Source organism: Salvelinus alpinus, chromosome 9, assembly GCF_045679555.1.
Source record: "Salvelinus alpinus chromosome 9, SLU_Salpinus.1, whole genome shotgun sequence".
NCBI lineage: Eukaryota > Metazoa > Chordata > Actinopteri > Salmoniformes > Salmonidae > Salvelinus > Salvelinus alpinus.
Genome location: NC_092094.1, coordinates 28199915 through 28218578, shown reverse-complemented (window position 1 = coordinate 28218578; position 18664 = coordinate 28199915). Strand labels below are relative to the sequence as shown.

The 18664-nt window shown below is 43.8% G+C and overlaps 1 protein-coding gene across 3 annotated transcripts in view; it reads right to left on the bottom strand.

Moving 5' to 3' along the window:
• Positions 1-18664, bottom strand: part of LOC139584579 (serine/threonine-protein kinase WNK1-like) — a 68965-nt gene that overhangs the window by 12538 nt on the left and 37763 nt on the right. For 2 of the 3 annotated variants that reach the window (XM_071416601.1, XM_071416600.1), the window contains exons 3-13: positions 8561-8733; positions 8196-8416; positions 6382-6539; positions 4415-4503; positions 4024-4243; positions 3669-3770; positions 3196-3565; positions 2915-3075; positions 2695-2772; positions 2307-2342; positions 1757-1894 (exon numbers count right to left, since the gene is read on the bottom strand). In XM_071416601.1, coding sequence (XP_071272702.1) covers positions 1757-1894; positions 2307-2342; positions 2695-2772; positions 2915-3075; positions 3196-3565; positions 3669-3770; positions 4024-4243; positions 4415-4503; positions 6382-6539; positions 8196-8416; positions 8561-8733 — 1746 coding nt within the window. The remainder of the gene's footprint in view (positions 1-1756; positions 1895-2306; positions 2343-2694; positions 2773-2914; positions 3076-3195; positions 3566-3668; positions 3771-4023; positions 4244-4414; positions 4504-6381; positions 6540-8195; positions 8417-8560; positions 8734-18664) is intronic. The other variant, XM_071416602.1, reaches the window with a different exon arrangement.

Genomic DNA, 18664 nt, shown 5'->3' with positions numbered 1-18664 from the left:
TCCTAGTTGATCACCAAACATTTCTGTAAAAAAACAACAAAGCCTTGCGTTCCTATTTAAAAAAAATTATTTGTTGCGCTGTTGGCAATAGGTGCACTTGATTCAGCAGCCCTAGTGTTTCCATTTTGAACCATTTCACACGTCTGAAGGTAGAACTCCATCTAGCCGGCAGGCCCAGAGAACAAATCAAGTGCACCTATAGGCCTACCACTGGCCAATCAGATAGCTCAGATCGCTGTCTGCACAGTTTCCTCGAGCCATAGACTGTAAAAACAAATCTTGAACGTACAGCAAAGTTGATACTGTGAGATTTAAAAACTTGTTCAACACCGTTATAAGCCATAAAAAGTGTGTTCTCCCTCCTTCCACTCACACTACAACCAGCACTGCAGCTGCAATGAATTACTATAGCAAAGTGTTCCCATACGCTTGCCTTATTATTAGCAGCTTGTGTCTTTTTTAATATCCAGGAATATTTTAACTTTCTCTGGTCATAGCAGTAACAACATGAATGGTGCATGAGGCAGAAATAATGCAGTGCGACTTGAGTTTTGCCATCAGCTGGAAGACTGTTCCCTTTTCTCAGCCGAGGGAGAGCGGATGAACAGTGAGCGAGGTGAGAGGCAGCCTCACCGCTGCACTCTCCCTCCCCTCAGACTGACCATCAGATGCAGGCCATCAGTCCAGTAAAATCAAAACAATTCTAAAATAAATGTATGCTGATTCAGCTGTAATATTACCAGTGTGATCACTAACCAAATGGTTTAAAATATAATTTCTAAAATGTTCTGATATGAACATTGGCAGGGCAATTCAAGCATAGCCAATATGCAGTGTTAATGTATTGGGCCTATAGCCTACTGCACAAACCTCATAGGTTTACGTTTAAATCATGTTTAAAAAAAATCTGAGCGGTAGATATCGGCTTGCATTTTGACTCAGTGATTTTGACTAAGAAAATCTTGGTAACCACTGGTATATACATATGAAGTGGGTAAAACAGTGTGTAAACATTAAATGTGATGAGCGTTCAATGACTATGTACATAGGGCAGCAGTCTCTAAGTTGCAGGGTAGAGTACCGGGTGGTAACCGGCTAGAAACCGTGACTATGGTTCAGGGCAGGGTACTGGGCGGAGGCCGGCTAGTGGTGACTGTTTAACAGTCTGATGGCCTGGAGATACAAGCTGTTTCTCAGTCTCTCAATCCCAGCTTTGATGCACCTGTACTGTCTTCACCTTCTAGATGGTAGCGGAGTGAACAGGAAGTACAAGGTTTTACGTCTCATAGGACATGTGTGTCTGTTTGTAGGCTCCTTAAACTACCAACACATGTCAAGCCTAACAACTAACACTAATCACACACGTTGCCCCTGGCCTGTGGGTACCTGCATCACAGAGACGTTTGTGGCCTGATAGAGGAAGTAGAGGTGCTCTGCATTGATTGGAGGAGACAGGATAGGAGGGCTTGGTTCATTGGCCCATGACTGACAGCCATGCAGGAAAAAGCAGCAGCATGCAAGAGAAACTCATGAAAGAAAGTGGATGAAAGAGTGGAGACCGACACAGAGCCGTTAAAAATAATTTTTAAAAGAGGGAAAGAATAGAAAAGAATGACGAGACCGTACATGCGTGATAAAACATTTACTAGATGGAATACATTCTGTGTCCTTGTTTGTAGATTGTCTGAGTGTTTTAGAGTTAGTATGAGGGTACGCTGGGGTTGTTGTGCACTTGACCAATGTGTTGGTGTCTCACCTGTATTTGCTGGGCTCCAGGCTGGAGAGGTGGTAGTGCTGAGCTCTGAGGTGCATCGCTGCCCTCTGGCTGTGGCTGCTGGAGGTGCAGAGGAGGGATGGGCTGAGAGGGGGGCAACGTCACCTGCTGGGGGGGCACCTACAGGGGGTAGCGTGAGTGACAGAGATAAGAGATCTGCACCAATCAAACGGCCATATCTCAGAGAAGACCGACAAGACTCTCTCTTCATTATCTATTCCCCAACACACTGCTCTTCAAACAAACCCACCATCCCTCCCCCAGAGGCCTAACTACCTCAGTTGCACACTGGCTCTCATCCAACTCCCCCAGGCACTTACCTACTGCATCACATAGGATTACTATAAATCAGTCTCATATAGCCTCAGTACAGGTTTTATAGCATGGATTCTACAGTACACACACTACTCAAATAGCAGAAGGATAGCATATAAATTGTGTATGTATACCATATAAACAGTATATGTTAAGAGAAAGGATGGGTGTGACAGTAGAGGGAAGAGGTGTGCGTTTGCAAGGGACAGTTAAGTACCTGAGGGGGTAGCGGTGGGTGGTAGTAACCTCCGTACTACAATAAGAAACAAAATACAACAAAGGGTAAGAGGGAGAGAACAGAGGTGAGCAGAAAAAAGAGAATGAGAAAGAGGATGGAGAAGAAAATATAAGTAGAGAAAGCATAGGAAGAAAGAAAAACAGAACCAAAAGGAACGCATAAAGAAACAGAAAGAAAGAGCGAGAGAGAGAAGTGAGATGGTCCACCAATGTTTTCAACAACATGCTAATATTGGACTTTTGGTAAGAGCCTACAGAAGCCTCTGATCCAGATCTATTCATAGTGTTTTGATCGTTGATCTAGGTGTGATCAGCTGAGGAACAGCAGTGTTGTGGTGGTGAAGTTGTATTGTGATGGCGACGTGTACCTGTTGTGGGGCCCCAGGGGCAGGCTGGGAGCTTGGAGTCCCAGGTGCAACAGTGGTATGCTGGGCAGCAGGAACCACCTGACAAACAGGACAGAGGGAGAAGGAGAGAGAATGAGATCGAAACTACATAGGACTTTATGATAAATGCAGAGACAAGAGTTGGGTACTGTTACTGTGAGCACATATTAAATGCATTGTGTGTGCCACGTTAATGACTCACCATGGTCTGCTGCGGCTGACGTGATGGGTCTGTTTGGACAGGAGGAGGAGCCTGTGGCTGAGGCTGCTGACTGGGAAGAGAGGTGTATGACATCACCGGCTGAACCGGGTGCGTCTCATGAAGGACTGAGGAACCCTGAGCACCATCTGTCATTTGATTGGCTGAAAGAGGGAGGGGTAGAGAATGGGGAGATGGTTTGTCAATTGATAGTTCATAAACACTAGATTAAGTCTATAATGTAGGTCAATAATACAGAGCCCTGAAAGCAAAAAGGCACAGACCAGTCTCAGTCTGCTGTGGGTACTGGTCCACCTCTGGCCTCTCTGATTCTGTCTGGACTGGAACCTGGACCGATACTGGGACTGGGAGCTGCCCTGTAGACTGGGGTATATAGGGAACCCCCTGTGGCCCCAGCTGTGCTGTCTGAGGGGGGATGTATGGGGCCATGGGCTGGGGAGCCATGGGCTGGGCGGGCTGTGTGGGGATGTAGGGGGCAGCCTGTTGGCCTGGCTGGGGGGCTGCCTGAGCTGGTTGGGGGGCCTCTGTGCCGGGCTGGAGCCCTGGTTGTGGTTGGCCCTGCTGCTGCTGCAGTAGTTGTTGTTGCTGGCCCTGCTCCTCCTCCAGCCTCCTCTTCTCCTGTTCCTCTCTCACCTTAAATTTAATCCCATCTAGTTTAGCTTAGTTTAATTCATGATTGCAATACATCACATTTATCCAGGATTCAAACCAAAGATTCCATTGAGCCGGTACAGACCTGTTGCCTCTGCTCTCGCTTCCTGCTGATGAGGGAAACTCTGTCCTTGATGGCCTTAGCCATGGTCTTATGGTCCCCTTCACACACGTAACCAGACTCCACCTGACAAAGAAAAACACACACACACAGAATAGGGCAGTGTTAGGACTTGACTCACATTTAATGTTATTTAGTCTAGATGATGTTTGTAAATCAAGGATTCCTAATAAATAACCAGGAAGAATAAAGACTGTGTCTCAAATGGCAGCCTATTTCCTATGGGCCCTGGTGAAGATTGATGCACTATATAGGGAAAAGGGTGAAATTTGGGACACAGTCAATCTCTCTCTGAAGTGGACATTGTGTTGTCACCCACCATCTCCTGGGCCACATCCTCAGGGACGTCCTTGCTGAGGTCGAAGGAGAACTCGATGGCCTCGTTGTCCTTGTATTTCCCCTTCAGCTTCTTGACATCCTCTATCCTCAGCCAAAGCTTGATGGCCTCCATTTCCCCGTCGTCCTCCTCGGCCAGCTCCACACGCACCCCTGTCTCCTCCTGGAAGAAGGCATGGTTCAGCAGGTCCTTTATCGAGTACCTGGGAGAACGTGAGAGGGGGGTTAGAGAACAGAAGACGGAGAGAGGATGAGTCAAATCAACAGACATCTTTAACACACTTTGAAACGGGTCATATTTTGAGAAGGTCCTGGGTGGTTGAGTATGAATATTCTCCCTGTATCTGTGTCTCAAAATGAGAATGTGAGCTGACCTCTCGTCCTTGTTTTGTCGGATGCATCCCTCGATGATCTCCTTCACCTCGGGGATCGCCACCTTGTCGAAGCTGGCCGGCTTCACCCCCTATAAGACACAGACCTCCCAGTCACAACCCACACATTGTCAACACTCTGTTTCCGTGATTCTAACTTCCGGGTCTATCCAGGGTTGCAGATAGAAATGTCTTGTACAGAGCTGAAATTATGACATATTTTACATGACAGAAGTATGCCTGTTCTATGTAATATATTTCTATCTGCGCCTTCTGTGGCGTTGCTCTGTTGCCTCATATCAGAGAACAGTGTATAACACTGTATTGGGCTGCAGTGCACGCTATATGTTCAAACTCATGTAATCCACTTGAGTGTTCCTTGTGGGAAAACAAAGTTGTTCAGGGGGAAAAAAGAGCCAAATAGTAATGGTCTTTTTACAGGCACGAACTCAGTGATGGTTAGTTGGACAAAGCGTATGAGGAAAATGAATGGCATTTTTGTAGGGGTTTTGGACAAACACAGAAAATAAGGTCTGTGGTAAACACAGGTTTAGGAGGTCTTACACGTTCTGTTCTATGAGATAATCGTCATCAGCTAACATCACGTTTTGTGAATTTTGAAGAATTTATGTAATAATAAAAAACACAAATCACATAAAGGCTTCATAATTCATAAAGGTCATGTTAACTGACTAATCTCAGAACAAAATGTAAAAGATCTCCTAAGCCTGTGCTAACCTCAGACCTAAGGAATGGCATTCCCATAGGGATGTCTGAACAAACCAGAGGTAACTTATTTCCGGGTTTTAAGACTACAAGCTGGCGAGCTCCATAGTCACCAGGTACAGCAGTCTTGTCTCAGAGCAAGGTTCAGTAGCAACCCACTGTGTCCTGGGACTGTGCTGCTGAGGAGCACTAACCTAGAAATCTACATGTGAACTCTGGCGTTATGGTGACACTCCCACTCTTTGAAGATTAGGGGCTGGTGCTGTTGTTGCTGGGAGTTGGGGAGAAGAATGGTGGGGGAGAGCATCGATTCCAGAAAACAGGGTTGATGAGGGGAGAGGAAGGAGAAGTGAAGGAGCAATGCGGTGAAAGAGGAGTAGAGGTGATAAAGAGTGAAAAGGAGGAATGGAGGAGAGAGCAGAGGGTGTATGTGTGACAGTGTCAAGTGATGGATAGGTCTACAGAGACAGCAGCAGACTGTCATATATGATATCTGAAGCGCTGATACAGTCATAAGGTTGCACACTTCTGATGGTCTCAATGCGATAAGTCTGTGGCGTATATACGGATTCCGGGAATGCATGTTACTTATCAAGGGAGTTTAACAATGTTTAGCTAAGGTAAAAAGTAACCGGTGTCATGTGGCGCTCATGGAAGAAACAGGCACGTGCGAGAAGGTGTATCTACTACCTCCCAACGTAGTTGATGATCAACCGTGCTCACTGAAACTGGCAGCAGACATTCGATTCCTAGAATGGCAATGCTGATTGGTGAGAAAATAGGCTCACCTTCAAGGCCCATTTCTAACCATAAATCATGAAGTATCTATGCTGAGGTGTGTGTGTTTGTGTGTGTGTGTGTGCGTGCGAGTGTTCTTCCTTTGGATCCAAGCCGAGGCCCAGTTACACCCAACACAAATGACAGACACTCAACACGCCTCAATAGACAGAACGAGAAAAAGCGCAAAAGATAGAGAAAAATAATGTAGGTTGCAGGATTGAAGGAGGTGGGAAAAGAAGAAACGGAGAGAGAGGAAGAAGGCTCGCAGGGAAGACAGAAAGAGTGGGGAGAAAAAGACAAAAGTGGCAAAGAATGGCTAATGATGCAAATTAAAAAGAAATTACCTCAAAAGGGACAACCAAGCAGTGAGGGAGAAGGGCCAGGTAAAGAGGGAACTGGAAAGAGGAGAGCGAGCGGCAGAGCGAGGACAACAGGCAATTGGGGTTGAGGCAGCGGAGACTTACGCTGGTGACTCGGCGGTAGATCTGTGCAGCGTTCTGGCACTCGGAGTATGGGTACTCTGAGGTGGCCATCTCCAGCATGCACATCCCAAAGGCATACACATCCACTGACTCGTCGTACTTCTCCTCATACATCTCAGGCGCCATGAACTCAGGGGTACCTTAAATCAAATACAACCATTCAGAACTCTGTGTCTCTCTGTGTGTTCGTCTCCATCTCCGAGTGTCACACCCCAAACGCCCCTCTTCTCCTCTAACCAAGAGGAGGAAGAGTGACCGGTCCACCGCTGCCTCCAGGTGAGCAGAAGCTGTGAAGGAGAGTAGAGAAAGAGAGAGGAAGGAGAGAAAAAAAAAAAGGGGGAGGCCGGGTTCAGTTAGACTGTAGAGAAAGAGGCACAAGTTTCTCTGTGTAAGACCTGGTTATCTGTGGGGTGACACCTTGTATAGGGAGTCTACAGAAGATGGCTGGTGTACAGAAAACACTGTAGGGGGGGCCAAACTGGTGTTAGACACACACTTTGTCAGTTTAACTACTGACAAGCTGAAGAATGGCCCGGTTTACCAATCAGAACCTGGTTAGTGAGTTGAGCGTCAATGATCAGGGGCCTCAAAATGGCATAGAAGGGGCACAAATAGTAAAACTAGCTATGGAAATAACTTGTGTCAAGACCTTACATTTCACAACTAAACCCTCAAACATAACCTGTTTCATACAAACATACCTTTGAGTAGTTTGACTCACCTGTCCTCCTTGACCTGGGGAGTAAGGTGTTATGGTGAGGGCCGAGAGAAGCAGATCCCATAGCTAGTTAGTGAAACAGTGCATTTCTGGACACCAGCCTTATTCAAATAGCAGATACTCTGCTCTCAATCTTCTAATGGTCTTAAACAGAAAAACTCTAATGGTTATTTGAAATTATTCGTTTTTTGTAAGGTGTGTGTCACAGTGCACTCGCACACTTACCAGGTCATTACAATACTCACTGACCAGCAGTACCCTACTTATTCCTTTACTGCAGAACGGAGCACAGCTGAGGCTACAGCCTACAGTCTCAAAACATACCCGAGAGTGTGAAAGAACAACAACAAAAAGGCTGATAAAGGAGAAGAGGAAAGTGGGAAGGGGGGGGGCTTTCCAGACAGAAAAAGAAGCAGACATTATTCTCTGTGCTCCTGAAATTTTTTAAAGGACAGAGACAAACACTGACAAAAACCTGTAGGGGCAAACCCTTCAAAAAACAGAAACGGCAAACGTTATTGGCATCACTGGCAAACAGACCACATATTTCCAAACCACAGAGCAAAGACCAGTCTGAGACAGAACACATAACCAGAGGCCATACCTGTAACCCTGGCCTGGCCTGGCTAGCCTGACGGTTAAGGCATGACAAGTGGATTGAGATTCATATTTCACAGAAATTGGCGCTACTTACTCTCAGTAGGAGCCTGAAAGTGAACTTTCACTTTGTGGAGGAAAAAGATAATCAAATCAATTCTGTCACGAGTAACCAGCCCTGGTGGACTCGCTGACATAACACAGTGTGTGTAAAGAGAGGGTTAGTGGGTCTCCCCATGGCCTGGCCTCCACTCGAGCTGTGGTTTGAAAGGAGAGCTGAAACATTGTGGTCTGCTTTCCAACCACATTGTCAGTCAAAAAAAAGAGACTATAAATAAAAACCAACCCTCCCCCAATCTAACCCTTCACAACCTCAATGTTAACCACAGTATAATAACCTTACACAAGACATCCCCATTGGAGTGTAGTGAGGAAGAAAGCACAGCACAGTAAAATGTAGCTGGTGATGTTGGGGTCTTACCTATGACACTCTTGGCGAAAGAGGACCTCTTGAGTGTGGCCAATCCCAGGTCTCCTATCTTGACAGAGCCTGTGGGGCCCGTAATGAAAATGTTGTCACACTTCAGGTCCCTGTGGATGATAGGCGGGGCCCTGGTGTGGAGGAAGTGAAGGCCCTTCAGGATCTGCCTACACCAGCTCCTCAGAACTTTGATCTTCATGACCTTGAAGCGCTTCAGATACCTACAGAACAGGACGGACATAGGGGTAAAGATGGACATCACACAACCATCCTCATCACATTTCACTGATTTGGGTAACTAGGACCAACAATTTAATCATGATGATAGACTGGTGTTGATGTCTGTGTGTGAAAGTGAGACTCACGTTTTGAGTGTTCCAGAGGTCATGAGCTCTGTGACCAGCACAATACACTTCCTGCCTTTAACAGGGGCCTCCCAGGAGTCGTAGAAGCGGACAATGTTGGGGTGCTGCAGCCCCTTCAGCATGCCCGCCTCCTCCTTGAACCGCTGGCGCTCCGACTTGGACAGCTTACGGTCCTACAGGGGGGAAATCATAGGAACGTTAATGTTACATACAGGAGGGGGAGAGCGTCAATACAGTTGAAAAGAGTGGATTTAGCTTACATGCTTATATGACAAATACTTTTTATATGCAGGAGAGTCAAATAACAAATGGGAACAGTAGCCTATTACTAGTATGCCAAAGTGAAAGCAGTTAGTCTACATTTTGGCAGTTAGGCCTAGTGTTGTTCTTACAATAAGAATGCTTAGCTCACTAAACTCTTGGCAAGAGGACAAGTCTGTAAACATTTCCGTCAGTTAGCCTACAATTAGAAAGTCTTTAGCATGCTTGGGACAAAATGCTTCCGCACTTGTATCTTTCAAAGCTGTAAGGGGCATTGAGTTGGATGAAAGTGCTTTAGAGTATAAAGAACACTAGTGTGTAAACCCATCTAGACCTACAGGTTATCACATCAGATGAAACAGCTTTCAAACATCTCACACTCAACGCCGGCTCACACCACACACACAGAGAGTCTGGGGTGTATGGCAATTGTCAATGTTTTCTCTGGCGTGGGGCACTGACATGAGATGTGTGCAGCTTTGGCCTACTTTTCCACCAAACGAAAACAAAAGAGCCAAAGTGTGAGAGATGAATGTGAAGTGGATACATGTGAAAAACCTAATTTCCCCTGTCTACTAACCAACTCCCCTCAGTCTAACATCGCAAAGCAAACAAAATGTCATCAGTAGGGACAGGCGTTTTTCTTGGTCAGGTCATGTGGTCAGGAAAAACAGCTAAATCTACTCAGCAGACAAGGCCAGCCTACCACAAAACACACAATACAGCTTTATGCATCTATTTGAAACAATTGATTGCTGATTAAGAGTTCAAGTCAACATACAGATTAAGCAGACTACTACTACTCCTAGTGCACTCTAATACACAGAGTTCTGTCTGGCAACATTCAACAGGTGGCCAGCCTAAAGCCCTTACAGAATATCAATTACAAGTCAAATACCTTCATACATGTGTAGGCTAGAATTCTTTTGAACTCTTTATGATAGCCAATCCCTACATTTTTGGACAAATATAAAGAACCAACATTTTCTTCACTAAAAGAGCCCGCGAATAAATTGTTCTAACTAAAAAGTCAAATTTTACAATAGGCTTTTGTAAATACTAAAACAAGATTAAAAACGTCCAGAGTCGTTAGGCCAATATGAAGCCAATAAGCCTCCGTCTCAGGGTTGCCACAAGTTGCCAGATATACTGCTGGACTGGCCTACATTTGCACTGAGACCAGACCACAATATAAAACCTCAGTGCAAGATCTGGCAACCCACCACCAGTCAACCCAGCCCAGAAGAGAACCCCCCCAGTCAAAGACCTGGCACCCTGCCAGGTTGTCCAGGAAACACTCCCCATTGTTTGAGGAGAGCACAGGGGGAGGAGAGAGAACTTTCTCAACAAAAGAACAATGAAACATCACACTGCACTGCAGTTAAAGAGGAACTGAGCTGTTCCAACTCTGGGGCTTAGGTCTGACTGATGAGTTTTGGGGGCCGTTACTAGGGAGGGGGTTTTGGCAGACAGGAGACAGAGGGATGAGGATTCTTTGGAAACGAGGCAGCGTTTGTTGTAGGGGGGAGGGGGACAGGGTTGAGGGGGTGACAGGGAACCAGAGTATATTTTAGTCGGAGGGGTGACCCTGAGCCTGGATGAGGGTGAATGTCAGGGTCGAGGGGGTGCTTGCTGTGCCCCCTGACCAACTGACCTAGTTTCAGTTTCTGCTAGGCCCGTGGTGTGGGCCAGTGGTTCCCCTTCCAATTTCTTTGCTCTTTCTTCAGTGCATGTGAAAACAGTCGAACAAAACATCCCCGGCAGAATTCAATAGCTGCATTCTTCACCCCCCCCCCACCCCACCTTTGCTCTCCCCCCCCCTAATCCCAAACAGACCCCTCGCCCCTACACATTAGGACTGGGCGGTATTGATGCACAGATCGGTTTTAACTTCACCTTCTATCACAGTATGTGAATGTTTGGTTTGTTAAATGTGATACACCATGTGTAACATCCATTTATATACAGTACCAGTCAAAAGTTTGGACACACCTACTTATTCAAGCGTTTATATTTATTTTTTTACTATTTTCTACAATGTAGAATAATAGTGAAGAAATCAAAACTACGAAATAACACATATGGAGTCATGTAGTAACAAAAAAGTGTTATTTTACATTTCAGGTTCTTCAAAGTAGCCACCCTTTGCCTTGATGACAGCTTTGCACACACTTGGAATTCTCTCAACCAGCTTCAACTGGAATGTTTTTCCAACAGTCTTGAAAGAGTTTCCATATATGCTGAGCAGTTGTTGGCTGCTTTTCCCATACTCTGCGGTCCAACTCATCCCAAACAAACTGAATTGGGTTGACGTCGGGTGATTGTTGCTCGCTCGCTCGCAACAGCAAGCTATCTAGCAACAGCAAGCTATCTAGCAACAGCATGCTAGCTAAATTGCCATACATGCTTAATGCTTTTCGAACTGTCCCCAAATTAATATAGTTGGTTCAGAGTTTGTTTTGATATTTCAACCTATGTGTTCTGATCACATCTGGTATGGGTGGACAAAATCAAAATGCGCGCGATGGCACATATTAGGCAGCATGTTAGGCCTACACATGCATATACAAACACCTGCGTACACAGCCTTTCTCTGAAAACACTATTGTTTTCATTTGTAAATGGACATCACGCTGGCACAGAATGCTCTGGGTTATGGGTAGGGTAAATATGCAAATTAGAATGTCCACCACTGCATAATGTAAACATTACCATGGCAGCCCAGCCACAAATCCAGAGCCGAAATAGGCCCAGTATCTCAAAGGAGTCTGGCTGCATCAGATACCTTCTCATGGCATAAATACAGTGAGAAATACGAGCTGAGACAGGATGTCGAGTGGTGACAGAGGATGGTGCGTTACCACTACCACCAACAGCACGGATGGAGAAATTACATTTAGAATGAGAAGCTAGCCTACTAGCTAGAGGCTAGCTAGTAGTGCTAGCTTGCAGCAGAGATAAAAAGGGTTAGTTATTAGTATTAGGGATGTAATGATTCACCGATACGCATCGGTCCCCAGTTCAAATGTTTAAGATAAGTGCATCAGTCTGCGGCAGCCCAAACCGATCCAAATATAGCATGCATTGGCCAGAAAAACAATTCAAATGTTAAGAATTGCCGGGTCACTAATGTTTTTTATTCATATTGTTTTCCCGGAATTGATGCGTCCTCTCCTTCAGTTCAGTAGCACATCAAAACAAACAATAAAAAGCATGTCACTACGTATTATGGTTGGGCGGTATCCAGATTTCCATACCTTTATATTGTGTCTGTGCATTCCCAGGATATACCATATTACCAGTAGTGCACAAAAGGGGCGCAATTGTTTTTCCAAACGTAAAAACACACCACTTACCAGAATGCTAAAAAGTACTAAGGAACTCTCATAGCGGATGCTAGGAAAACACTAACGAGCGCATGCAAACATTTATTACTAGGACAGGCAACCCAAGTATCTCAAAACGCAGTTTGCCACACACACACACACACACACACACACAATACAAACATTAGATAGTTAACTTAATAGTTAAGAAATATAGCTGGCAAACATTGGTAGTGAATTTCATACAAGTGTAATAACATGATCACCTGACTTAAGTCGCTCTGCAGGAGTGACTCACCTCAAAGCTCCCATTTTGCTCTGGGAGATTCTTTGTAAAGAAACACACGTGACTAGCTTAAACCTCTGTTTTGGGAAACAAGTAACAGAAAGCTTCATAATGAAAAATTTGCTAGTACACAAGTTGACTGCAGGTATCTATTTAAAAATCACTAATATTCAAAGCCCCAAAAAAGTTACTTACCAGAATAAAAAAAAAAAATGCTAACACATACTAAGGAATCTTCATAGACAATGCTAACTAAATTCTAATGAGTGCATTGCGAACATTGAGTTTCTGACCTAAACTATACAAGTAAGTCAAAAACGCTACTCACATTTTGCTGCACGCACAAAACAAAAATCTGCCTGCAAGTCTCTTTAACCAAGAGGGGAATTTCTGCTGGCGCATGTTGCATGACAGTAATTGACTGAAGGCTCAGGTCCCTTGTCAACGTGCGCTTGTAAAAAAAAATATATAATAATAAAACACACCACATGACTGGGGACTACCATAAACTACATAATAATGTGACAGATGAAATGAAGAACGCAATGTTCTTTATCTCCTAACGTATTGCATAAGTTGACTGCAGGTATTTATTTTTAAAAAGTAGCAACAAATATTCAAATTAATAAAAAAAACTTCAAAGAAATAAATTATATTGAAAAACCATCCTGTGGTTTTTTCAAAATACCCCGGTATACACAGTATACCGCCCAAGCCTACTGCGTATGACTGTCAGAACTGTGCAGACAGTGTGGGGGAGACAGCTCGCGCCAACGGGAGGTAGGCCCATCCCTGTTCAAATAGGCTATTCGCACATTTGCATTCAGATGGCAGAGGCTTTCACTATGTCAAATAATAGGCGTTTATTAGTTTGACAACCAATGTCATTTTCTGGGCCATTGTTACCAAATGCCCTGTAGAAAATTGTGTTTTACCAGAGTGAACATAACTCACATCCAACTGCTGATTGGGGTTGTCAATCATTCAGGTTTTATTTAGATTTTTCAGGTTCACCATAAGAAATAGTTTTGGTAGTTTTGCTTTAAAAACAGTCAGTGTATTTGGCCATTTTAACTTGAACAGGGTAATTTCATAAAGGACAGCAATATTTTTTGTGAGCTGCGCATGGTCACATTTATTGGTCAGAGCGGGAGAAGCTCTCCACGGTTTAAACAGTTCGCTTTTGATACGGTAAAATCCAAAACTGTATTATATGAATTGGCTAAATACCATGTTAATTTCTAAAAATAAATATTGACATAGTACTACCTCAAATGTATTATCTGCAAAAATGACAAGTTAATCAGTAGGTGATTGTGATTTCAAATAAAATGTGGGAGACAAAAAGCATAAATTGTCACACACACACTAACAGAGAGCCACTCAGCTTAGAGAAGTCATCTCAGACAGATCCAGCTGAGGTCCAGGGCCTGGTTGCATAAAACATCTTAATTGTTTACCTTAAAGCTGCACTATGAAACTTTTTGGGCAACTCAACCAAATTCACATAATCTCAGTTATAGATCTGTGATTCTCATTAAAAGCAGTAGATCTGTTCTATGAGTGCTATTCAGATCCTTCCTGTTCTTAAGTTATATTTTTGTGTCTTTCACCTCCGGTTTTGTACACCAACTTCAAACAGCTGAAAATACTATATTCTTGGTTATTGAAAAGATATTTCCTAGTGGTTTAGATTGTACAATCTCTCTCTACACTAACAGGCTGACTACACTCGCGTGCGCAAGCATTGTAAAATAAATGTAGAAATCTATGTTATTCAATTATTGCACCCACACTGCTCACGCACGCCAACGAGCGTCTGCGTTGCCAAGGGCTAAAATAGAAATCAGTTCTATTTCTGATGCAGATCGCGCTGCAAGTCCTCCCTCTCCCATCTCCTCATTGGTTTATAGAAGCAGGTACCCACATGCCATCTCATCATTGGTTATACCCACGTAGGTGACTGAAAGACGACCGAGGTCAGTGGCGGTAATGCACCTAATTTATGAAAGTTGCCAATCGTAATATAAAGTCAAGAGAAGAAAAGGCCTGGAAGGAAGAGAGATGACTAGAAACGATTCAGTTGACCGTTTTATGTGTGGATTAATTGGCGGAGTAGAGGACCTTGTGCATTTCAGGTAAAATAACTCAATGTTTATATCCCGGAACAAATTAGCTAGCAACAGCAAGGTAGCTAAATAGGACAAATTAGCTAGCATGTGCAAGCTAACTAACCATAAATGTTTAATGCTTTTCGACCTGTCCCCAAATTAATATAATTGGTACAGAGTTTGTTTTGATATTTTAACCTGCGTGTCGTGATCGCGTTTGGTGTGGGGGGACAAAATACATTTATGCACAATGGCGCACGCGCGCAGCCGGTTTGGGTTCCATGTAAACATTGCTTGTTTTGTCACAAACTGAAATTGGGTGAACTATTTGTGGCGGAGCAATTTCTGCACATTGCACCTTTAAGGAAATATTCCCTTACCCACGAGAATTGTTTAAAGGTGTTGCATAGAGCCCCTCAAACAGTTCCTTAGGTGAGTGCAGAATTTAAGAGTTTTACGGTAGTTTGAAGGCCTGTATGGCAAAAAGAGTCTCGGGTTACAATAGAGACGACTTGATTCGCTGGCTGAACGTGTCAAAGATATGCATTTATTCATTAGATAATAAAAAGTTTATTTTAGTAACTTTTTCAGAACTTGTTCCTATTACTTTCGAGCGCGTCAAGTTAACTGACTAGCTAGCTAGCTTTGTAGCCATTGAATGTGTACCTTCCATTGTTTAGCTAAGTACCTAGCTAGCTGGGTGATGGATGTTTTACTTTTGAAACCAGGGCAGAGGCAAGCAACATTAGCCTCCACAAATGCTGTTTACATTGATATAAGCTTTTCTCTCTATATAAAACTCAGCAAAAAAAAGAAACCTCCCATCTCCAGGACCCTGTCTTTCAAAAAAAGAATTAGTAAAAATCCAACTTCACAGATCTTCATTGTAAAGGGTTTAAATACTGTTTCCCATGCTTGTTCAATGAACCATAAACAATTAATGAACATCCGCCTGTGGACCGGTCGTTAAGACACTAACAGCTTACAGACGGTAGGCAATTAATGTCACAGTTATGAAAACTTAGGATCCCTGGGTCCCTGCCCAGGGTCCCTGCTCATCTGCATGAACGTGCCTTAGGCATGCTGCAAGGAGGCATGAGAACCGCAGATGTGGCCAGGGCAATAAATTGCAATGTCCGTACTGTGAGACGCCTAATACGGCGCTACAGGGAGACAGGACGGACAGCTGATCATCCTCGCAGTGGCAGACCACGTAACACCTGCACAGTATCGGTACATCCGAATGTCACACCTGCGGGACAGGTACAGGATGGCAACAACAACTGCCTGAGTTACACCAGGAACGCACAATTCCTCCATTAGTGCTCAGACTGCCCGCAATAGGCTGAGAGAGGCTGGACTGAGGGCTTGCAGGCCTGTTGTAAGGCAGGTCCTCACCAGATGTCGCCTACGGGCACAAACCCACCGTCGCTGGACCAGACAGGACTGGCAAAAAGAGCTCTTCACTGACGAGTCGAGGTTTTGTCTCACCAGGGGTGATGGTTGGATTCGCGTTTATCTTCGAAGGAATGAGCGGTACACCGAGGCCTGTACTCTGGAACGGGATCGATTTGGAGGTGGAGGGTCCGTCATGGTCTGGGGCGGCAATCTCACCGCTGTGCATTACAGGGAAGACATCCCCCTCCCTCATGTGGTACCCTTCCTGTAGGCTCAATCCAGACATGACCCTCCAGCATGACAATACCACCAGCCATACTGCTCGTTCTGTGTGTGATTTTCTGCTAGACAGGAATGTTCTGCCATTGTCAGCAAAGAGCCCGGATCTCAATCCCATTGAGCACGTCTGGGACCTGTTGGATCGGAGGTTGAGGGCTAGGGCCATTCCCCCCAGAAATGTCTGGGAATTTGCAGGTGCCTTGGTGGAAGAGTGGGGTAACATCTCACAGCAAGAACTGGCAAATCTGGTGCAGTCCATGAGGAGGAGATGCACTGCAGTACTTACTGGTGGCCACACCAGATACTGACTGTTACTTTTGATTTTGACCCACCCTTTGTTCAGGGACACATTATTCCATTTCTGTTATTCACATGTCTGTGGAACTTGTTGAATCTTGTCATGTTCATACAAATATTTACACGTGTTAAGTTTGCTGAAAATAAACGCAGTTGACAGTGAGGACTTTTCTTTTTTTGCTGAGTTTATGTACTGAATTAACTTCTACTTAGTACTCATCCCGGATCCGGGAGCACCCCCACAGTAAAAAAGCTGACTAGCATAGCCTAGCATAGCGTCACAAGTAAATACAAGCATCTAAATATCATTAAATCACAAGTCCAAGACACCAGATGAAAGATACAGATCTTGTGAATCCAGCCATCATTTCTGATTTTTAAAATGTTTTACAGGGAAGACACAATATGTAAATCTATTAGCTAACCACGTTAGCAAAAGACACCACTTTTTTTACTCCACCAGTTTTTTACTCCATCAGTAGCTATCACTAATTCGACTAAATAAAGATATATATAGCCACTAACCAAGAAACAACTTCATAAGATGACAGTCTGATAACATATTTATGGTATAGGATATGTTTTTTGGGGGAAAAATGTGCATTTTTCAGGTATAAATCACAGTTGTACATTGCAGCTGCAATCTGAAATAGCGTTGGAAGCAGCCGGAATAATTACAGAGACCGACGTCAATTACCAAAATACTCATCCTAAAACATTTCTGAAAAATACACAGCCTACAGCAATCGAAAGACACAGATCTTGTGAATCCAGACAATATTTCAGATTTTCTAAGTGTTTTACAGCGAAAACACAATATATCGTTATATTAGCATACCACATGAGCTAACATCACACCAGCATTAAATCAAGGCAAAGGGGGCGATAACGTTATCGCCACCAAAATATATTAATTCTTTCACTAACCTTCTCAGAATTCTTCAGATGACAGTCCTGTAACATCATATTACACAATGCATATAGAGTTTGTTCGAAAATGTGCATATTTAGCATCACAAATCGTGGTTATGCAATGTAATCTGTCAAAACATGGCATGCATTCGGGCCGGCACCATCTTGGAAAGGCACCTATGTTTACGATTATTTATCGATTAGATTGACTAAAAAAATACAGGTTGGACAGCTAATGAAAGATGCATTGGTTATTAATGCAACCGCTGATTTAGATTTTTAAAATTTACGTTACTAGACATACATTGTGAGTTACAGCCAGACTAGTGCCGCAAAAAATGGCTGACAACTGCGTTTACATTTTTCCACATAAATACGGAATAAAATCATAAATAACTCTTACTTTTGGACGAGCTTCCATCAGTATCTTGGGCAATGTGTCCTTTGTCCAAAAGAATCGTTGCTTTGTTGTAAAACGACCTCCTCAACTTCAGAACTAGCAGCTAACGATAGCTACACGGCACACACATGCCCAAATCCTCAAACGCAATACTAAGGAAATTCAGAAAAATAGCAATATACTCGCATAAACTGATATAAATCGGTTTCAAATAACTTCGTTATGATGTTTCTAACACCTATATCGAATTAAATCACAGACGGATATATCTTTGATCAATAACGAGAGCTTTTGAGCATGCGATTCTGATGTCCTCCCTTGCGTCCTGGCGAGCGTCAAAAAGAAGGGTCATCTCACTCCATTCCCTTTTATAAACTCTGAGAAACACCTAGAGACACCATTCCACTTCTCATTGGTTACTGACATCCAGGGGAAGGCGGGTGCAGTTCATTTCGATCCATAGGGCGCACACAGAGTTTTAAACTGATCCGAGATCAGAGACTATTTTTCAGAGCTTCGCATGTCCTGTCATGATTTTCGCTGTAGAAAGAGTTCTGGTTCACCCACAGACATAATTCAAACGGTTTTAGAAACTAGAGATTGTTTTCTATCCAATAGTAATAATAATATGCATATTGTACGAGCAATAATTGAGTATGAGGCAGTTTAATTTGGAGACGATATTTTCCAAAGTGGAAACAGCACCCCCTGTATTGAGAAAAGGGGCCTCATGAACTTTTTCACTTAAACGTAAGGGGGAAAGTCACCTTAAAATGTTCTATGCAACTGACAACGGTAAAGAAATTATGGGAAAAGTAGGAAAATGTTTTATCC